At 35.8% G+C, this 24,120-nt stretch overlaps 1 protein-coding gene across 1 annotated transcript; it reads right to left on the bottom strand.

Moving 5' to 3' along the window:
* Positions 1–23,969, bottom strand: LOC311083243 (phosphatidylinositol transfer protein beta isoform-like). The gene is made up of 11 exons (XM_084114642.1): positions 23,926–23,969; positions 20,422–20,452; positions 19,373–19,518; positions 19,133–19,224; positions 18,762–18,769; positions 17,664–17,738; positions 16,660–16,743; positions 13,737–13,814; positions 11,254–11,364; positions 10,655–10,777; positions 1–1,554 (listed from the first exon to the last, which is right to left on the bottom strand). Exons 1-11 carry the CDS (start codon positions 23,949–23,951, stop codon positions 1,507–1,509), a joined length of 822 nt encoding a protein of 273 aa, XP_083970768.1. The 5' UTR covers positions 23,952–23,969; the 3' UTR covers positions 1–1,506.
* Positions 23,970–24,120: the final 151 nt, after the last annotated feature.

Genomic DNA, 24,120 nt, shown 5'->3' on the forward strand with positions numbered 1-24,120 from the left:
CAAAATTAGGCTGAAATTTAATCAACTGTATTTTAATGTTTAAACACACACACAAACAGAACATTCTCACTATTTTGAATTTCAGATGAATTTACACACATGCATTTAAAATCACTTTTTGTTTTATCCCTATAAGCATTAAAAGTAGATTCCCGAACTTCTAATTAAACAGTTGATTTTATAAACTCCCAATACACTGATAACACATTTGCCTGAAGTCAGGAAATACAGTACTCAGAGTTTGTGAGAGTGAAAAGTGACTGCTTGTTCTCTGACCAGTAGGAATGTAAAAAACACCAACAAGCAGAGAAATGATTATCCAAGCAGGCATATCTGACAGCAAGTGCTTGCGAAATTGAAACATAACCATCACATAGGCAGGAATTGTTATTAAAGGTGCCCCTTTGAAAGTCAGTTAATCTTCATAACAAAATTCAACTACATTTCAATGCAGTTTGCAGACACAAAATATCGCAGAGCTCTATCATTACAGGTTTTAGGAGGATTTCATGTTTTGATTCAACAGTCATTTATGCTGTTACAAGCTTAAAAATACTGCTTATGTATTCTACAACATCACATTGATCAAAAGATGCTAAATGTGCCACCATGCAACACATTTCAGAATATTATATAAAATAATAAGCATTACATTACAAAAACGGATTTTCAATGTTTTCAATGAGGTAAAATGGTATGAAGGGACACTTTAGAGCACAGATTGGAAACGTAAGGCAGGACAAGTCAGTACAAGTGTGGAGGAACATATTCAGAGGTTAATATCCTGAAAACAGTATAAGAGTACCAAATGTACTGTAACACTGGGTCTTTAATAACATTCATGTAATACAGCTCCCTGAAAAAAAAAAAAAAAAAAAAAAAAAAAAGTCATTCCAACAACAGAAATTGTCATTTTTGGTTGATCCTTTTCTTTAGCATAGCACATAATCTTTGAGCACTTTAAGCACTACCTGCAATATTCCATAAAGGCTATTGTTATAAAAGATTTTTAAAAGAAGCATGCGCTTAAACGCACTGAAAGCAACCTTCAACCTTAAAGGCCTCGTGGGAAATCACCACACGGGAATTCACACCTGGGAGTGTTTGCGCATCTGTGTGCATATATATGCTTGTACAATTGTGAGTTTTTGTACAATTGACAAAAGTGTTTGTAAATGATATGTTCCCAAAGTTTGTTCTTAATAAAGCCCAGGCAGGACAAGACAAGAGTGAAGGAAGTGAAATGTAAAGCCTGGCCCTGCCCTGAGGGAAACGTCTGGAAAACTGCTTTAAATGAGCAAGTGAATGAACAAGACAAACTCTGTTTTTGTGCTTCAGCATTTGTGATAAAGGCACTGTGGGGAAGAGAGGATTTTATATCTAAAATATCAGTAACAAATCTAAATGTAGAGCTCCTGATTGAGTAAATCTAATGGGATCGGCCAATGTGGTCTCTCTTCTTGAGGAAAGCTTTGCTGTCCTCAGCCTTTGTGGTCGTGGTTGGTCTCATTCATCAGCAAAACTGATTCCTCGCACTTGACCTTGCTTGCGAAGCTAAAAAAGAAATAGCAGAAAGAGATGTTTGTGTTTGGACAGAGTCATGGATTATGGCTTATGTAGTCGCCACAAAAAAACGTTAAAATATACAGTATATTTACTTATTAAAATGTTGCGGAATAATTATGAATTTCAATGGTTTTGAAAGAAGTTATATGCTCAACAAGGCTGCATTTATTTGATCACACTCTAAAAATGCTGGGTTGTTTTAACCCATGTTTCGATCAAATATGGACAAACACAACCTTTGGATTTGAAAATTTGACCTAAACATGGCTTGAAACTACCCAGCATTTTTTAGAGTGCACAAAAAACATTGTGCAATATTACTACAATTTAAAAGAATATGTTTTAAAAAGTAATTTATTCCTAAATTCTCAGCAGCCATTTATCCAGACTTCAGTGTCACATGATCTTTCAGAAATCATTCTAATATGATGATTTGCTGCTCAATCATTATTAATTATTATTGGTGCGCAGTTATTAATAATTCTTATCATCAATGTTGAAAACAGATTTTGCTGATTTATATTTTTGGGAACCTTGATATATATATATATATATATATATATATATATATTTAGTGCTGGGCAACGATTAATCGTGATTAATAGCATCCAAAATAAAAGTTTGTATTTACATAATATATGTGTGTGTACTGTGTATAATTATTTTGTATATATAAATACACATACGTGCATGTATATATTTAAGAAATATTTGCATGTACTGTATATATATTTATACATAATTTATATTATTAATAAATATTTATATATAAATAAAAAATAACTTAAATATATACATGCATGTGTGTGTATTTATATATACAAAATAACTACACACAGTACACACACATATATTATGTAAACACAAACTTTTATTTGGGATGCGATGAATCGCCCAGCACTAATTTTTTAACAGCATTTATTTGAAATGAAAATTGTTTGTAACATTATAAATGTCTTTACTTTTTATCAATTTAATGCATTGATGAATAAAAGTATAAGTTTATTTCTTCTTCTTTTTTTTAAAATCGTAGGCTACTTAGCCCAAACTTTTATTGTATCACAGTTTCCAAAAAAAAATATTATAATAATTCAGCACAACTGTTTTCAACATTGATATTAATCAGAAATAATTATTGAGCACCAAATCAGCATATTAGAATGATTTCTGGTGGATCATGTGACTGAAGACTGAAGTAATGATGCTGAAAATTCAGCTTTGATCACAGGAATAAATTACATTTTAAACATATTAAAATACAAAGCATTTCCCCTACATTGTAATAATATTTCACAATATTACTGTTTTACTGTATTTTTGATCAAATGCATGCAGCTTTAATGAGCATAAGAGACTTTTTCTCCCTGTGTATTTCTGTGTAAATGATGTATAGGAAGAACAGACTTGAGTTCAGGTCTCAGGACATTGAGCTCAAGTCGTGACAAAGCCAATTAGTGGCTGAAATTGGTGGAGCTCGGTAAGAATTCTTAAACGGACAAACGTTAATATCACCTGAGCAGATAGCAGTGGGAACTAACCCGTCCATTCCTCATTTGGAATCATGGCACAGGTGCTTTTCAAGCGCAGAAATCCATTTGTATGTTAATGAGCCCTCAAGGAAGTTGAAGCATGCCACACATGCTCAACACACATCAAGCGCACACAGACTACAGAGCCCCAGAAAACCACAGACAGAGGCTGTTAGTATGTCACACAGTCAGAGAGTTTTGTCAGAGGTTGGACAGAGTCACTGTTAGTCAATAACAGACATTTCTTTCCCAGGCAACGGACCAGATATTCTGCCTTTTATCCATTGACCCTCTCCAGACGACAAAAATGCTCTCTGAAGAAATTCTATTACTTGATATGGGTGAGTTTCTTCTTGTTGAAAGCATGCTGGATATACATTTCCACTGTGATAAATTAATTCCAAGATTAAACGTGAAGTATTATATACAAATTTTTATTATTTATTGCCAATGCAGAGTGAATTGGAAAAATTTACTGGGCATACATATTTCTTGCTGGCCATGAAACTGTACTTTGCAGTTATTGTTTTGATTAAAAATATATTTTTGTCTGAAGGGCAGTTGCATTATTTAATCATTTTCTTTGACTTGCATATTAGTGAGAATGAGCAATGGAGCCATTGTGATTTTGTTCCTCATTGATCTGTTTTGGTGACTTAATGCAAGAATTCTTAAACATTTGTCAAAAAAATCCTTTACGCATTCTAGATGAATTTCTGATAAGAAATGTCCCACTGTGCTCACAACACAACAAATGTTTTCTTTTAGACAGTTTGATTTGACTGACTGAATAAATGAATAAATATACTTTGGCAACCCCTCTGCCAAAAACCATGCTTACATTTAACATAGAATAATATTTTAAGGTCTACATGTTATCAGACATATTTTACATCAAACTAGCATTTGTTTATATAGAAATTCCTTCTCACCAAATTAATTGTGTGTTCGTGGGAGGATTGCTTTGAACTTGAAAAGGGACAAAATCACAAAACTATTTCACCATGTTTTATTTCCCTTTGTAAAAGTATCGAATTTGGGGGCTGGTCTCCCCAGGGGCCTAAATTATGATGGTAGTTGAATAAACTCTTGAAAACGGGTTACGGGATTAGTTTCAAGTTGACAAAACCAAACCAGTTCAATCAAGCTTTGATTGTACCATGACACTGATCATCAACTTTCTCTGTCACCTCAGGCTTTGATCCTGAGTTCATAGAGCATGTGCACATGAAAGAGTGACATCAGTTGCGAAATCGCATGCCTTTGTAACTGTTGTAGGCCAGTAAGATCTGTGCGTGTAAACCTCACTCCCCTGATCTCAAGAGGTGCTCTAGCGACTGATGCTATAGCGGCTGCGGTCTTTAGCCTACTGGTTAATCATTTGGTTAAATTTGGTGCTGTGACCCAGATGGGAGTGAGGTTTAGGGGGGTGAGTGTAACTGTCGTAGGCCAGTAAGAGCTGTGCGTGTAAACCTCACTCCCCTGATCTCAAGACCACAGTTCGAATCCCCCTCAGAGCGGGTTAGTAGGACCGGTTGCACCTTGAATCATAAAGAAACTGCAATTCAATTCTCGCGAGAGAATCAGCCAAATTCATTTCTATCTTCTGCCAAAGATGAACCCCACCATTGACGGAAATTTACAGCTTTCCGTGTTTTCACTGTTATATGGTAGGGAACGCTATTATGCATCTTCTGAAAGAGTACAGAATCTCCTGATCAAAGACAGGACAAAAAAGAAGCAGAAATAAACAATATCACATGTAATCAGATGCATATGTAAAATAACGGGATCATCTATTTCAAACAGCATATAAATCAAAAATGCTTAATGTTACTGCATGAAATGTTGACCCAGGATGAGCTATAGGACTGTGAAGCATTGGGGCTATTGATGGACTCTATCTACTCTGAATCTGATCCAGATGTAGTATTTTTTTACAAAAAAGTATTTTCTCAGCTTTTTGCTCAAAATGTTGCTTTTTCGGTAATGAAACTTACCCACATTCAAGTGTTGATTAAACAAAAAGGAATGCATAAAACTAGAATAAAATTGGGGAAAAAGTTAAGAGATTGAAGAATATGAAGAACATAAATGCATTTACACAACAAGAAGAAAAGTTGATAAGCTACTGATTCCAAATCTTATTATATATTACATATTATCTGTATATATTTATATTCATTTAAACTAAATGCTTAATAATAATTGTGAAACTAAAATTGCTCATATGTAATAGAATAGGGGTGTAATAATTAAATAAATAATACAAAATATAAATAATCATCCCTATAGCCAGACAATTCTGTCTTTAAAAATCAGTTACTATGTAGTAAACTTTAATTTGGAGTAAGAGAAACTGGGGGAGTGACTTTATTTCATCAGACATGTGTCACTTTGCTCACAGCTGATTGGTCCAATTTCGGTTTGATATATTTTACACAGAACATATTAGCAGTGAAGCAATGAACTTTCATGGTGCCAAAAAAAAAGGGTTGGTGCAAACTAAACTGAATCATACCTGGCTAGCCACCTAAACCAGCTTCATGGTATAGGTCCCAGATCAATCCAAACTGTTTAACTCTCTGTAACTAGGTGATTTCTTCAACGATGCGTCGTACTATGGTAGTCAAGCAGTGAGTTACGTCATTGTACGAGAAACGCACCCCTGATTGATTCATATGGATTAGTTTTACAATCTCTTTATGATCTTTTTGAAGCATCAAAGTGGTAGTTGCGTAGCAGTCAATGGAGGGACAGGAATCTCTCAGATTTCATCAAAAAGATGGCATGAGGGTGAGTAAATGATGACAGAATTTTAATTTTTGGGTGAACTAACCCTTTAACAGTGGTCATTAACACACAATCACCTATTCCAAGAACATCTGATTGCACGCACGAATAGAATTATAGCTTTTCAAAGATTATAACATCCAATCAGGGGTACATTTTGCATACGACATGACTCGCTTCTTAATCACCATTGTTGGAGAAACTAACTAGCTAGTCACAACTGTTTCCCGAAACCACAACTTTGTCGCACATCCGTCGTTCAATCCACGTTGGTTCAACAATATAAAGACGTCACACAGGTGGTGGAGTAAAAACGTCTACTAATTAATCCATTCTAGATTGAATTAATGTCAGATTATTGCTGACTGTAAATATCAAACATGGCACCTGAAGACCACTTTGCTTTATTTCCAGATGCTTCAATCAATGGCAAATTCCCCCTTACCTCACTCCGGGGTTCCCCCAACATACCAGAACACATACGCGTATGCACACTCTTCAGAAACAGCACTTTAATTCTTATATTCCTCAAGAGCTTGATCTATGTATTGACGTCATAACAAGAAACGATGTGCCAGATTTACGAAACAGGGCAATTTATCGTGAGAGCGCAATTCCAAAAAAGCGCAATGTGAGTGGAAAGCTCTGCGCGTGATCTACTACCATTGCTCAAATTAAAGAACACGGACGCAGCCGGATAATTTCCCTAATGACCAATGCAATCTACGAGTTAGCATCTGGTTTAAGACGTGCTTTTTTTGGGCGGTAAATAATGGTGCAAACACCAGTAAATTGACGAGCGCAAACCTTAGTAAATCACCTTGCATGATTCATTTAAATACTCTCCTCCCAAAAATGTTGCATCTGAAAGAGAAACTCCTACAAATGCAAATGCAATGAGGCCACAAAAATAACTGTGCCCATGCCTTTTCAGCGCTAATTTTTCACTGCGTGTCTTTAGTAAATCCTGAGATTTACTAAAAGAGGGTTTGCGCTGGAGCAAGCTGTTAGTAAATCTGGCCCTATGCTTCTAACCACAAGTCGAGAGGTGTAGTTCAAATCACACAACTTTCCGATGCGGTTTGTGAATGTTTGTTGGAACTATGGTTTCGGGAAACATAATTTTTTAACCATGCTGGTAACAAATGAACTTGCAACCATAGTTGACTAACGATGCCTTTGGGAAGTGCATCCCAGATTAGTTGTTTTTTAAAAGAAATATTCAAGAGTCAGCCGCTACATCTGACAGGTAATGACATAATGTAACATTATTGAAAGATATGCAGAGTTTAGGCCACTCTGAAGTAAATAATCTGAAATATGTAATTGTGCTTATATATGAATGTTAGTTATGTCTGTGAAACTTTCAGATGGACATAAATGCTGATCACAATGTCTACACACACCTCTTACAAACGTATTTTATAGACTTCTTCATTATGTGGAATAGGTTTCTAAAGGAATTGTGTACATTGTTTAACTTGTTGCCATTTTTAAAGCGAGTGACAGCATGTGCCACCAATTTTAGAATGACCCAACAATACACTGTGCTGAATCCTTTTATAAACACCGCATACATAAATTTGAATAAATAAATGAATTTGCAAAATATATCTGAATATTAACTAATCTGAAATTCAAAACAGTGTCTGTCAATTATTTGGACATCTCCAAATGCCTCCATCTGCTCAATTTCATCGCATCCTTTGTTTACAAATTATTTTCTTTCCCTCTCCCCTCTGCTTTCTTCTAGCCATTATTCGTCAGTGGATGGCAGAAGAACTGTATTTGGACTGCACTCCAAAGAAACTCTGCAAGCACTCTAGGATTGGAAGCGCCACGAGACAATGATATTTTTGTTCTGTCTGGAATCATTCTGAAGGGTGGGTGGTCTCTAGGCAAACGATTACAGGACAGTGCACAAAATCTGGCTTTTTACTAGCGTCAAACGCAGTATTGGGGGTAACTCATTTCAAGTAACTTGAGTTACGTAATCAGATTACTTTTTCAAGTAACTAGGAAAGTAACGCATTACTTTTTCAATTTACAACAAAATATCTAAGTTACTTTTTCACATTTATTGACTGACAGCTCTCCTGTCCTCATGTTAAGAGAAATAAAGCGAGGAGGTGTGTGTGTGTGTGTGTGTGTGTGTGTGTGTGTGTGTGTGTGTAAACATGATGGTTAGGCTATTTTAGTTCTAGACTAAACGTGAACATGCATTCATTCATCTCACTTGCACGAAAACATTCAGTATTCCTCCAAATGAATAAAATGAGTAAAATGTTTAGAATTAACTATATTAAATTACACAAATATACTTTATGTATTTAATCTCACTTTATTAACCAATGTCTTTGCTGCTGACCTTCAATGATCTAATTCAACCATAAGCATTACTAATAAGCAAAAATGATTTTAGATTAGATTTAGAAAAAACCATAGACAGTATATAAACTGGACACAGCGACCCCATAGGTTTCAACGGAGAGAAGTTGAAGCACATTAGAAGCAGTCACTTCCTGATTGCCGAGCGTACTGCGCAGACTCAAACTGAGCTTGACGACGTGGATGTGACGTGAGCAGCCTGCCTGACAGTTGTAAGTTTTCTAGTAGCCGTGCCAAGCGAAATCGGAACCATTCCCTTCCGAATCTCGCAGAGACGGAGAGTGTGAGTAGGAGCTGTCCATGAGCTAGGAGCAGGAGCAACGTCATGACTCTCTATGGGCTTCTCCCTTTACTTTATCGGACTTTATGCCTCCACGTCCCCCCGATTGATTGCGAGCTTCTCTTCCTGTCTCTACGGTAATTTCCAGAGAGTCGCGTGGTTATGACGCAATCGTTAGCCTACTTTTACAAAAACTGCTTCTACGGGGCCATAACGTAAGATACAAGGTAATGGAGCCTTTTATACATTGTCGTGTTTCTTTAGAAATAAACAATGGACAAATGGAGTCTTTAAACGCCTCAGATGTAAAGTTATTCGCTGTCAAAGTGACGCGAAAATGAATGGGAGTCAATGGGATGAAAACAGCAGGTGAAGGCTTGTTAGCCAATGGCGGCTCACGGGGGTACCTTCAAAATAATATGAAACCCTGACCGCCTGGAAAAAACAGCGTTGAACTTTCTTCTCCTGTATCCTTTTGTTCTTTATCCAGAATGGCTGAAAGGTTTGTTTGAGCGGCGCCCTCTATTGTACAGGAGTAAATATGCATTTCCTTCAGCCTGAGGCTTATTCACTTCACTTTTGGTGTGAAAGGGCCGTAACATTTGCCAAAAATATAACTTTTTTGTCGTTATTAAAAAACAAACAAGCCAAGCCCAGGTGAGAAAAAAGTAATGCAAAAGTAATGTAAAGCATTACTTTTCATAAAAAGGATTTCACTTACACAGCATTTTTTAAGCTAAACTGGATGTAGCTAGTCCTCTACAGCCTCTGTGCCCTGCACTGACCCCGTTTTACGCATCTGAGTACTAAATGATAACATTAGCTGACCAGGGTACATGACAACAAGCTGAGAACTCATGTACCCCATCTGTACAAAGAGTACAACATATTAATAAAATGTGGTATAATATTACAAATATAAAGGGGTCATAAAATGAGAAATCAATTTTCCTTGTTCTAACGATATATAAGAGGTATTTATACCATTAAAACATCCTGCTATATTTATAGCTTAAAGCATCCTCCTCATCATAAACAAAGCATTTATTTAACCAAGCTCCAAAAATTATTCGTTTGGATGTATTGTTGTGTCTGTGACATCACACAGGCAAACACATAACTGCCTCAAGAGCAAGAAATCGACAAATCGTTCGATATTATTGCACCATAGGCCCCGCCTACTGGCGTTCAGTCATGGAGTCGCCATGAAACGGAAGTTGCGATTGTCTTTTCTTCCCTATTGTCACATATACTGTACAAGAGAAAAAAATTCTGGAATGAGAAAAAAAATGTTAGAGCTGGACTTCATTCGTCCTTCGGGAATTGATTGGATGGTAGGAAGTTGGAGGCAGAACTAAATGGAGGCAAATAATGATGTGCACAGATAAATAATTTAAAATAAACATTGCAACACTCTGTATTCATGGTAACTTTAATGGCCGTGACACAGACGTGAGCATTGCGTCGCATTAAAAGCAAATAAAACCCATTATAATTACTATACAGTATACTGATACTCGTTCAATTTCTGACATACTCCACGCACTAGAGTCAGTCGACAACAGTCTGTACAGACTTCAGAAGGATCCGGAAAACAGTGGATGGTTTATTTTAAATGACGTCCTGGATTGCGTCGGAAGATTATGTTTGTTCCAAGCATTTGACTGTGCCTTGTTGACAAAATAATCAAATGCAGTGTAATGGAGAGTTCGTAAAGAAACCTTTGTTGGACCTGACAGCAGATACATCGCAAATCGTAAGCAAACAATTTCATAATGCTTTGTCTGTAAATGTACTCATGTGCAATGGCGAGGGGGTGTTGATACATTTTCCTAAGGGATGATGTTAACCAATCATATCAGTGGCAGTTTACTGACAAGCCTTGAAAGAGCCACCCCTTCAAAACATTCATAGATGATGCAAGAAAATTTTTTTTTTTTTTTTTTTGTGTCATAAAAACTTTATCAAGGAACTCATTAAAATATAATTTTTTTAAATTCACACTAACAAGTGCTTTTCTTCCTGACAGCTAAGTTGGGGTTTGACTACAGATTCAGCACAATCTGTGTAATGTGTAAATGTGTATGAGTGTACGCACCTCCTCCAGCTCTTTCTGTGTCTCCTCTTCCATCCTTCTGATATCCTCCATGTTGAGCTCTACCCACTTATCAATCCAGCAGAACAGCTGCCGGTGGAAGTTGGTGAAGATTCTCTTCTCTTGCTTAGTAAATGACCGAAAAACAAAGCACATAAACCACAAACCATTCCACAGAATTGTAACACCGTACATTTACAGGATGGAATTACACTTGCTTTAATTACATAGCAAAATATTAAGTAGGAATGTCAGCATTGAAATGTTAAATTTATTGGTAACACTTTATTTTAAGGTGACGTGTACTTACATGTACTTACTATAGTAATAACAGTAAATTATGCATAATTACAAGTAACTAACCCTAAACCAAACCCTAACCATAACTCTATAGTAAGTCCATGTAGTTAATTAATATTACTCAGAGTAAGTACAATGTAACAACGTCACCTTAAAATAAAATGTAACCAAATCACTTCACATCTCAGAGAGGTGAAATTCTGCAGTTTTATTCCTAATATACAATAAAAAATCACTTTAGATGGAGTTGAATTAAAACCATTTCTAATATATCTGAGTTAATGCATTTCTGGAGATCTTACCTTGTGAAGGAAGCTTTCTACCCTGTTCTGCAGGCCCCACCACTTAAACTTGACCGTGACAAGCTTGTAAGCACACATTCGTGGGCAGTCAGGGTTATTAACCAGTTCTTTCTGTGAGGTTTCAAACATAAATTAATGAAGCTATGTCGACCATGCAGAAATTAAATCTTAAAGTAAAACACTAATACAGTACAGAGGTCCTAAAATCAAATAATGCAGATGCTTTTCTTAGAAGATCTCCAGAATAGATGCGGTAATAATCGTCAAAAACACATTTTAGGTGCGCCACAATCTAACAGGCCTTAGGAAGGTTAATCTAGTCTTCAATACACACAAATGAAGACATCTCTAATTCATATTCATGTGGACACGCACATGTCTTAGTTTGTGCCAATCACTGTGATGCCTTTTACGGTCCATCAAAGCGGAGTGATTCATCTTCATTAGCTCTTAACTGCAAAACACTTCCACTAATACACTCAGAGGTAACTTACTCAGAGGTCATTGTAGAAATAGCACTGTACATTTTTACTGAACTGTTATTTTGGATTGTATCTTTTGAGATTGTGCTGCTGTTTAAATTCACAAGGCCAGGACAAAAAAACATTAAAAAACAGACTGAAATCATTATTCACTGAAAACCTTGACATTCAGCCCATCTCTCCCTGTGTGTGTGTGTGTGTGTGTGTGTGTGTGTGTGTGTGTGTGTGTGTGTGTGTGTGTGCGTGCGTGCGTGTGTGTGTGTGTGCATGTCCATAAATGTAACTGTAATCCGTTAGTTACTGAGAAAAAGTTTGTAATTAAATTGTAATTATTTATTTATTGAAAATGTTAACGATTACAAAGGGATTACATCTGAATATTTTCTGTAAAAAGCTAGGATATGTTGAATAATATTAATTTAATCACACAGACACACAAACACATTTAATTTATTTCTTTCCCAAATTGCACTGACTGTTCTAAAATATGAGACACTAATGTTTCAGGAGTTTAGGACACAGAATAGGGCACATGCTTATTTGATAATTGTTTTATTTCATATTTGTGTTTATGCATATGCTTTTTTTTTTTTTTAAGATGAACTGTTTTTTGCAAGGCATTGTTAGATGGCAGTGTTTCCTGTCATATGTGACCCTGGACAACAAAATGGAAAGCTGAAAGCTGAATAAATAAGCTTTCCATTGATGTATGGTTTGTTAGGATAGGACAATATTTGGCCGAGATACTTCTCAATCGAAATATTGAGAAAATCGTCTTTAAAGTTGTCCATTTATGTTCGCGATTGTGCTGCATTCACTTTTTTTTCACATTTTTGATATATTTAAGGTAGGAAATTTACAAAATATCTTCATGGATCATGATCTTTACTTAATATTTGGCATAAAAGAAAAATCGATAATTTTGACCCATAAAATGTATTGTTGGCTATTGCCACAATTATACCTGTGCGACTTGTGACTGGCTTTGTGATCCAGGGTCACATATGAATTAAAATCTGTATTTAACCTCAAAAGATCTCAAAGTAAAAAGAGATGATAAAGCCTGATTTTGTAGTGGCTGTACACTAAACTAAATTGGGTTAAACTTTATTTTAAGGTGTCATTGTTACAGTGTAATTATTTAAGTACTGAGTAATATTAATTAACAACATGTACTTATAGGGTTAGGGTAGGATTAGGGTTTGGTTATGGATTAGTTGCATTTAATTATGCATAATATACTGTTATTACTATGGTAAGTACATGTAACATATGTAACAAGGACACTGTAAAATAAAGTGTTACTTCAAGTGATAAAGGATTTTGAAAGTTTGACAGAAATCAGTGTAGAGCGCTACTGTAAGGTTAACCCTGCCTGGTTTAAATGTTTGAAAATGAAAACATTAGTTAGTTCTTTATTGGCATTGACAGTTCCAAGTAGAACTTTAAACAGCCATGGAGCCTTTCCATTGCAAAAAAAGGCTCTTTATATTAGTATAATGTTCTTCAAACCAAAAACAACGTGATTATTTTAAGAACTGTTCACTAAAAGGCTTTTACGGGAAACCAGAATGGTTCTTCTATAGCATCATTTTGAAAAACCTAAGTTTTAAGGTTTAAGGCTTAAGCCTAAGTACATCATAGAACCATTTCCACCAATGGTCTCTACGATCAACTTAGCTCATGATGATTTTGGGAAACGCAGCCCTGGTTGTTGAGTTTAGTTTGCTAAATCGATCCAGATGCAGAGATTACCAGGCCACAAGTAAATCAGTATCAGTAAATAACAACATAAACTTCAGTCCTCACACTAAAATATTGAATGACTTTAGAAGACTTTGAGTATATATTAAATGAGTCAAATAGAGCATCTGGTTTATATGATGGTTTAAACGCTCTGGTATTCATTCATTGTAACTGCTTGGGGGAAAAAAAATTCTTCAAAATGTTTCATTCCTTTGATGGAAAAGTAGAATGAAGGGTGAGAAAAAGGGTGCCTACCATCCAATTGGGTCCTAGTGGTCCTCTGCCGGTCTTGGCTGACTTAAAAATAGCTGGATCCTCATCTACCTTGTAGTCCTGCATATTAACAGATAAAAATCAACCTTAGTTTAAAATGTATAGTGTATACTACAATTTTGTGAATTAGACTTGCTCATCATCATCAGTGAATAACTATAAACCTTCATTTTGTGGATACTCGCATTCTTAACCAATATAACATTTGGAAAGCTGCTGGATTTTTTTTTTTTTTTTTTTTAAGAGCTTATTTACACTTCGAAACTGCCAAGTTTAAACCCTTAGTAAGCAGATTCATCAGGGAATATATGTCAAAACTTGAGTCAGGTACACCCTTATAGACTGAGGTTATGCCTAATAGAGCCCAAGTCATTAAAAAGTATTCAAGGACAGATGCAGTGAAGTAAGGAGAGGTTAAGAAAAAAAAAACACAGAACAAAAAAATAATAGACTTAATAAACCAGAGACGGTGGAAACTGGGAGAGATGGTGAGAAAAACAGCTGCTGGTAAAATAAATGGACGAAAAGCATTTAATTTTAACTGGACCTCCAGGGCCTCGCAATTGTAAATAAATCATGATATGCCTCCGGCAAAATAACAACTTCTCAGTTTCTGTACAGTTAGTGAGGCAAACAAGCATTGAGGGCTTGTGTGTGTGCGCACACACACACACACACACACACACACCACTGTCACACTGAGAACAAACCGACCTGTTTAATACCAAGTATGCTGTCTGGAGGCCAAAGTGTGATGATACGGTAACAATGCTTGGTGTGAATTCATGTAAAGCAGAGGTTTGTTTGTGTGCCAGGCTATATAAGCCATTAATTACTCGAACCCAAGTCACGGTTCTCAGCACAACGCCTGCAGCCATGCCTGAGGCCAGAGTCTGATAGGGCCCAAAGACACGGACAGCCAGGACACCAGAGAAAACTGCTTCATTAGACCATAATCCCTCCTTCCCCTCACACAAACACTCTTAACTAGCTAATCAATGCCAGAGAGGAGCATTACATTACAGTTATTTTCCATCCTATATGCATGATTTTTGAAACCGCAGACCTTGTTAAATTGGTCTTGCTTTCTCATATACGTCATTAAGCTAAATCTGAAGTAATAAAATGGCATAAAAGAATATTTATATATATATGTATGCTGTATATATATGTGTGTGTGTGTGTGTGTGTGTGTGTGTGTGTGTGTGTGTGTGTGTGTGTGTGTGTGTGTGTGTGTATATATATATGAAGAGTTCAGATGCAAAAGCCTCTAAGTGCCATCTGAAATTTTCTTCTAGAATGATAATTTTTATCAAGCTTGTATATTTAGGTTCAGTAATTTCACTTAAATGGCAATGAAAATTACCTATTAATTGTCATTTAAGTGAAATTACTGAACTTAAATATACGAGCTTGATAAAAATGATCATTCTAGAAGAAAATTTCAGATGGCACTTAAAGGCTTTTGCATCTGAACTCTTAATATATACATAAATGTATAAATATATAGACAGACTTTTTTTATATATCAGTTTTAAAATGTGGCTTTACAGTTGATAAATAAGATGTATGGAAAAACTCATCTCTAATTTGTTTGAACACATTCAATATGACTATACAACAACAACAACAACAACAACAGTACTATTAATAATTTACAGATTTGAAATGATGGTTGGTGTGCACTTGCAGAGATGGAGCACCACTAAAGCAGACTGAGCTGTTCCTAGACACAAGATCAGAAGCTTCTCGTGTGTAAAAAGAAAAAAAGTGTCTTGCTTCAAGCACAAGCATTTTTGACAGATTTTGGCGTGGTTTGCATTTCATTCCCTGTGGCTCTTGGCAGAATCCTGCAAGACATTTGCATGCAGTAAACTGATGTCAGATTATCTGCCACTTACGTGTGCTACCTTTTGCTTTGATGTGCGTGCAAAATTTCATGAGTTTTTGAGCATGTTAAGGGCTCTGAAACCTTGAAACAAGTATAATAAATATAGTTGCATGCAGCAATGACGGGCCCAAGCACTACAGTACCACCAAGTGGCTTTTTGGAAAACAATACACAATAGACACATGGTTTTAACCTCGGGTATTCTTTGGTTGTTAGCGACCAAACAAAAGGTAAGTTTTTTATTTTATACCATTTTTTACTTCATCAGAATGGTGCAAAACTTGGTGATTAATTTAGTCACACTATGTGAATGTACAAAGAATAATGGGATAAACCAGATTGGAAAAGGCTAAATTTTACTTTAAAAGTACTTGTATTGCTGCATAGTAAACGAATGAGAAATGTGAAAAAGAAAAATGTCAATGTCAATGTCAATCTACAAATCAGCCCGCTAGCAACGTCAGTGTCACGAGTTTGTTTCCCAAGGAATACATGAACTGAAAAAATGTATACCTTCAATGCAATAAGATATATTTGAATATGAAAGGTCAGCCAAAAGGTCTGCCAAATGCATACATGTAAATAATACACCATAGTACTTTATCTATCAGACTAATTAAAAACATTTGAACACTAATTAAGACAAAAACATCTTGACATTTGAATGTGACTCAGTGAAGGATATGTGTCCCACTGGAACCCGTTATGACAACATTTGCCAACTGATATGTCTTTTCCGCTCAACAGACCGACTGATGTTATCATGCTGGCTGGCTTGCAAGCAAGTTTCATTGTAGTCTACAAAATTTCATCATCTACAAAGTATTAATAGAGAATTTATTCGTTTTGACAACCTTTTCTGGAAAATACACCAGTGAAATTCCTTGTTAATCCTAGGTTTTCTTTTCTCATGGGAAACCTGGTGATTAAATATGTAATAGGTGTTCAAAGAGGGAGATTCATTTGAGTTTGTAACTGTATTGACTGTAGCAGCTCAATAGACAGCGTACTTACACCAGGGGCTACTTGTTCTTTGTCTGCAATGTCAATGGGTGTGACCTCCACAGACCTCCATGTAGAACTGTCCAATTTGTGAACCTGTTATTCATAATTTTAGAGGATTTATGATCACAACAAATCAGTACAACAATGCTCACAACAAATATTTCAAAGCTATACTGTTTGTGTCCCTAACCATTCAATAAAAAAGTGTGGTTGTTACATCCTGGGATGTAATTATCTTTATTGTAACATTAAGAGTTTATCTAATCAAAATTCTTGTTCCCTTTGTGAGATTTGTGCGTAAAAATAAATAAATGAATGTACATGGAATGTATATTACATCAATGTAATTTTGCCCAGCATTCTTCAAACGAATACATTTAAATGATTATAATTATTGGAATAATCATAATACATCCGACTTTCTTTTCTGCATTTTACTTTGTGTGTATTTGACCCTTTAAATCAAATAAGCCGTTAGGCCTGGTTTCACAGACAGGGCTTAGATTAAGCCAGGATTAGGCCTTAGTTTAATTACAACATTTAAGTAGATATTATAAACGTTCCTTAGAAGAAAAAAAAAAAAAACATGACTGGTGTGTATCTTGAGACAAAACAATGGCACTGTCAGTTCAAACAGCTCAAACATGCATTTTAATCTGGGACTATATTAAACCTTGTCTGTGAAACCGGGAGTTAATCAGGCAAGGCTTAAAAACGCATTCAAAGGATAAACCTTTGTGACACTTTGTGAAAACGTGACAATAATCCCCAAAAAAAATTTTTACGTTTTCTACCAGTTTCACGTGTCTACTGGTATATCGTTCACCTTAATAATAAAGTTAAAATGGAATTTGATCTGATATCATAATTTTACTCTGACTATTACCCAACCTCTGGATGTAACCGGTTTAATAGGTATTCCCTCGCATGAGCCTATTAAATTCATAGATAGCATGTTTTTATTTTTATTTTATTTTTTTATGAAAACACAGAATATATACAAATGTACTCACATTCTCTAGTGTTCCAAGGTCAGGTTTGTGCCATGTCTCAATCTTGATGAAAAAATCATCCTTCATGTACTCATTCTGGGAGAACAGAAATCAGAGCATTGTATTGTCTTTACAGTAAATGAACATGTGGTAGGTCTATGTGCATACAAAATGAAATAATATACAGGCTAATATTTCAAAACAGATACATTCCTAAAAGATCCCTTAAATAGATTCAATTGCAAAGAATCTCAAAAAGCTTCATGTTTGCAGGTTCAATTTCAAATGTGGTGAATTAATGAGATCTATCAGCTATCATTCTGAAGGTTGGGGTCAGTAAGAATGTATTTATTCCTAATCAGTCTAATATCACAGGATCATGTGACACTAAAGACTGGAAATTCAGCTTTGCAAAAAAAAAAAAAAAGTAAAACAAGTTATTTTAAATCATATTTTACAATATTACATGTTTTTACTGTATTTTAAATCAAATAAATGCAGACTTGTTGAGCACAGGAAACTTGTTTAATTTTTTAATTTTTTTCAATCTTACAGATTAATGTACATGACTACTAGTGTACATGACTACTATCCAAAAAATAACTTGTATAATAGAGAGATAGATTATTATGCAATTGTGACTGATTAATCAACATTTCATGTGATTTATCAGTTGGCAACCATATACCATTGACGGCATTAAAGACCCAGGGAAATCAAGATCAAGAACAGGTTTTGTGACTTTTAGTCAATATCTATTAACTTTGTGGCATTCTAAATGGTAATGCACTTTCTAAAAGTTGACTAAATAAACTTGTAGCAAATCTAAAACTTAATGTCTTTCAGGAAAATGGGCAAATAATCTTGTATGCATGTTTGCCAATCTTTGTCCAATAAAATGCCTTTTAGAATGACCAGTCATCGACTAGCAATAGCAAACAGCAAATTATGGGTATGTCAGGCTATGACATTTACATAAGCACTTGAAGAAAATTCAAGAAAACTGTGTTTGTCGTTTTATCACTTCACAGGGTCTTGAAAACTGTCATTTCTTACACGTGATAAACAAAAATAGGTCTTTTAATTTAATAGAACCAACAAAGTTTTCAGTGCACTTACCGTTACAACTGTGGCAAACGTATGTCAAATAAGAGAAAAACACAGATACGATTAGAGGTTACACCAATGAATTACAACCGGTTATCCTAATTAAGTCTCTATATACTAAAAGTAAACTTCATGTTCATTTAAATTCTTAAAACCAAAAAAATGTAAACATGATTAATCATTCATAATGAAAGTGCAACTTACTTAGGTTGAATGTTTAGAATAGAAATTAACTGATGAAGCCAAGAAATATATATGATTTTATAATGAACCATTTTAAAGCATTTATTTCACTAGTTGGTGCATATGTTTCCTGTGCACATCTCTAACCTGACAGTCTGTGATGCATAACCGATAAGCTTGTTTCAAAGTTTTCCACCCACTTGTTCTGCAGTAAGGGTAAGCATTCCAGGCCTTTTCGTGGAACACAAGCGAACCTTCAGGAGCGATCACCTTTACAAAGCCTGGTACTTTGCTGGGCAGCAGAACATACAAAACATACAAAGTTTGAATTACTTAAATGTTCCTAAAACGTGTTATATAAATATGTTGTCAAATTGTATTGAAAGCCAGGCTTCTCATGCAGTCATGACTGGTATGCATACAGGTCCACATCTGCATACCTTTTGAGATGGTAGATTTTGTGCGTGTACTGTCCTTTCTCGCCATCCTTTTCGTAGGGCTCATTCTTCAATATCTCTATGCCCTCTCCTCCGCCGGTCTCATTCTTGCTGGCTTCTGCCACAGAGTACAGCTGCCCTACTTGATACTGAAACAAATCATAATAGCCAACAACATTTAGGCTATGTTCAGAATGTAATCTACCACACTGCTTACTGCATCTGGTGACTGTGGAGGCCATTTGAGGATAGTCAACTCATTGCCATGTTCAAGAAACCAGTTTGAGATGATTTGAGCTTTGAGACATGGTGCGTTTTCCTGCTGGAAATAACCATCGGAAGATGGTAGATTGTGGTCATAAAGGGATGGACATGTAGCCCATCTTTAAGATGCGATGTGTTGTGCGTTCAGACATGCTCTTCTGCAGACCTCGGTTGTAACAAGCGCTTATTTGAGTTACTGTTGCTTTTCTATCAGCTCAATCCAGTCTGGTCATTCTCCTCTGAACTCTGGCATCAACAAGGCATTTACACCCACAGAACTGCCACTAACTGGATATTTTCTCTTTTTCAGACCATTCTCTGTAAACCCTAGAGATGGTTGTACCTGAAAATCCCAGTAGATCAGCAGTGTCAGAAACACTCAGACCAGCCCATCTGGCTCCAACAATATGGAAGTTTGCTGAGGCCCCCTTATGGGGTTGAGAACCACTGAACTATACCATATTTTTATTTTAACATATAAGATTGCTTTGGTTTGTTTAGCATTTGTTGGTCACTGCATAATTCCCATACTTCAGTTTGTGTTATTTCTTAGATTTGATGACTTTACTATGAATCTAAAATATGGAAAATTGTACAAATAAAAGAGTAGGTGTCCAAACTGTTGACTGTATGCTACTGTAAATACTTCCATATGCTGCTGTAGTAAAACTACAACCTATGTTCACAGTCTTTCACAGAGGCATGAGTTAAAGAATGTATAAATGAATGTGACAGTATAGATTTACATTCAGCTGCTTTAAAAAAATGAAAAGCGATAATAAACTCACCTCTTCAACAGTGCATGGCAAAACAATGTGGCTGAAACACACCGAGAGATACTGAAGTGAGACTTACATACACACAAAAAAAGACAATGCAACATAATTTATACATAATATTCTTGGTGAGGAAAGAACATGACAGGCACAGGGGATACTATAGTTTACCCAGAATGAAAATTCTGTCTTTTTACTCACCATTTACTCACCCTCATGTTGTTCCAAACCTCTATGTTCTTTCATCTATGGAACACAAAGGATTTTTTTCCTAAAATTGGTTCTTCTCTAATGACGTGTTTATCGGTGCGAGGGCGGGACAACCTGTCACTCACATGAGATCCACCAATAGCAAACTAAAAATGCGTTACATTTTATGTATTGACATATTACACTGTGTCATTATTTATTTAACAAATATTAAGCCAAAATTGAAAAGCAATAGGTGACAAACTAAGCTTCCGAATCAAGAGGGTGAGTAGCAGCCTGGCGCTGATAATCAAATGTCTTTGATTTACTGATCATCAGCAAGTGTGACCACCTCTAGAAAAGCAGAAGTTTGGGCAGTTTGCTGGTCTGGAGCATTCAAGTGTGTGTTAACACAATAACAAGGAGGAAAGACGTCAGCAATGATCTCAGAGAAGCAATTGTTGCTGCCATCAATCTGAGAAGGCTTATACGGCCATTTCCAAACAATTTGAAGTCCATTATTCTACAGAAAGGAGGATTATTCACAAGTGGAAAACATTCCCAGGAGTGGACGTCCCAGCAAATTCACCCCAAGGTCAGGCCGTGCAATGCTCAGAGAAATGGCAAAACACCCAAGAACTACACCTCAAACTCTACAGGCCTCAGTTAACTTTAAATGTTAAAGTTCATGACAGTACAATTAGAAAAAGAAGGGACCAGTATGGCATGTTTGGAAGGGTTGCCATGAGGAAGCCTCTTCTCTCTAAAAAGAACAAGGCAAACAGGCCTAGGTTTGCAAAGTTGAATCTGAACAAACCTCAAGACTTCTGGAACAATGTCCTTTGGACAGACGAGACCGAGGTGGAGATGTTTGGCTATAATGCACAGCGCCAAGTTAGGTGAAAACTAAACACAGCAAATCAGCAAAACGCTGATTGAAAGTTGATGATTTTTGGCTTGTTTTGCAGCCACGGGACCCTGGGCACCTTGCAATCATTGAGTCGACCATAAACTCTTCTGTATACCAAAGTATTCTAGAGTCAAATGTGAAGCCATCTGTCTGACAGCTAAAGCTTGGCCTAAATGCAACAGAACAATGATCCCAAGCACACCAGCAAACCTACAACAGAATGGCTGAAAAAGAAAAGAATCAAGGTGTAGCACTGGCTCAGTCAAAGTCCAGACCTTAAACCGACTGAAATGTTGAGGCGGGACCTTAAGAGAGCTGTGCATAAACAGATGCCCACAAACCTCAATGAACTGAAGCAACGTTGTAAAGAAGAGTGGGACAAAATTCCTCCAGAACGATGCGAGAGACTGATACTGTCATACAGAACACAATTCCTTCAACTTATTGCTGCTAAAAGCAATTGAATCTCTACAAGCAATTGAATCATAGGGTGTACTTCGTATGTCACCCATGGCTTTTTCATTTTGGCCTAGTTTTTGTTAAATAAATAATGACACGGTGTAATGTTATTTGTAGTTGTTCATCTGAGGTTTTATTTATCTAATTTTAGGACCTGCCAATGACTAGATGATTGTTATTATGTTCTGATATGTAAAACCTTAAAATTCTAAAGGTTTTCTTTCTTTTTCACATGACTGTATGTATGTATATATATATATATATATATATATATATATATATATATATATATATATACACATACATACAGTATATGTACAGTACAGTATACAGTATATACAGTATATGCTGCACAGTATACTGAAGTTATCAAAAGTATATGCTATAGATAGATATATTATAGAAATATCATATTGGACCATACTTTTTTGTTTGTTGACGTGTCAGGTGTGCAATTCCAGTAGCTGTATCTCATATTAAAGGCTGTCACATTTTTCGTCCGAATCATTGAGAATGTCTCATTTCAGAAAAGTAACCATTATAAAATGAACTGTAATTCCCTATGAGTCGTAATTTCAGTCATTTCTTTTTTACTTTGGATTTTAATGGTTACTTTCCTGAAATGACAAAGCCTGCATTTAGGGAGGCTGAAATTCTACACATTTAAGCTGTGAATATTTCAACTGAAAACATTTCACACACAATATCATTATTAAAAATTCAATAATCCACATTCACCTTCCAGACTTCATTTACAAAATATTCAGTTTGTTTAAAAATAACACCTGTAATATTCAATGTAGGGATGCACCGCTATGAAGATTTTGGCCGATAACCGATAATTCTTTATATTTGAAAGCCGATAACCAATATATTGGCCTATAATTTGTACATAATTTTAGAGAGCCTGATTACAAAAACAAAATTCTCACCCTGAAAAGCCATGTCCCAAGCACACAATTATAATGTTCTCATTATAATGTTATGTAGCCTATATGACAGACTTGCGCTGGCTGCACATGTTGCACTTAACTGTTTTTTCCTTTTTTGAAGTGATTTCAATCACATTTCAAGCAATTCAAGGCGAATAGTGTGTATCTGAAGTGTCTAATCTGAAGGAAATAATCCATTATTTATCGGCTTTAAGATATAACCCTAATTTACTTATCGGGCCGATAACGATAACTTTAAAAAGTAACATATATCGTCCGATACCGATATGGTGGCCGATATATCGTGCATCCCTTAATTTTGCTTTACAGTAGAAATAAAATGGGATGGCATGAGGGTAAATAAATGATGAGAGAATTTTCATTTTTGGGTGCACTATTCCTTTAAGGAACAAGAATGTGAACATATTTCTTGCTGTATTGTACTCTAGAGATAATTGTTGGTCCCAAGGAGCCAGAACTATCCCGAGATACTTTTACTTTTAATACTTTTTTCAGAATTCATAAAAAAACTTAACTTAAATAACACACATATAAAACCACTGCTAGAGAAAACAAGAATTTGCAGACTATTGACTCAAACCACCAAAGCTACTATAGTTTAGCCTATAATCCCTTGTGACAACTAGCCTCGTCTACCTTAAAACAAAACTTCAGAGTAGACAAAGTTACCAATGAGCTAATTGTAATGTCGTAATTACACGGCGACACTTTTATTGTAGCACGTGAGGTATGGAAATGACTTCATGTGATAGAGGAACGTTACGGTAAATGATCAACTGCGTGCGTTTAGTTGCTGTCAGAGCCGGTAGGCCAGACCTGAGTTCACCCGCAACACACACATTATCATCATCATCATCATCACTGTTCACAAAACATGTAAAAGTCACGCAAACTATGTAGAGACTCTAGCAGCATAGGTAAATTGGAAAACAAACTATTCAATATGAAATAAGGCAACATAAACATCTATAAAATAAATAAATAAGTAAAATAAATGTAACTCACTATTCTTTGATGAGAACCATCTTCATCCCCGCGGCTGAGCCGCTCGACTGACGTCACATGCGTTTATAAAGGCGCTGTTCAGTGAGAGAGAGAGAGAGAGAGAGAGAGAGAGAGAGAGAGAGAGAGAGAGAGAGAGAGAGAGAGAGAGAGAGAGAGAAGACTGTAAAAACAAAAACATTTATTACGTCAAGTTTT

The sequence above is a fragment of the Abramis brama genome (assembly GCF_963993115.1).
Source record: "Abramis brama genome assembly, chromosome: 5".
NCBI lineage: Eukaryota > Metazoa > Chordata > Actinopteri > Cypriniformes > Leuciscidae > Abramis > Abramis brama.

Coding starts and splice junctions, on each gene's coding strand:
- LOC311083243 (XM_084114642.1), bottom strand. CDS start 23,951: ATGAAGATGGTTCTCATCAAAGAATA. Junction 20,453..23,925: donor ATGGTTCTCATCAAAGAATA/GTGAGTTACATT, acceptor GGTGTGTTTCAG/CCACATTGTTTTGCCATGCA. Junction 11,365..13,736: donor CACTAGGACCCAATTGGATG/GTAGGCACCCTT, acceptor GAAACCTCACAG/AAAGAACTGGTTAATAACCC.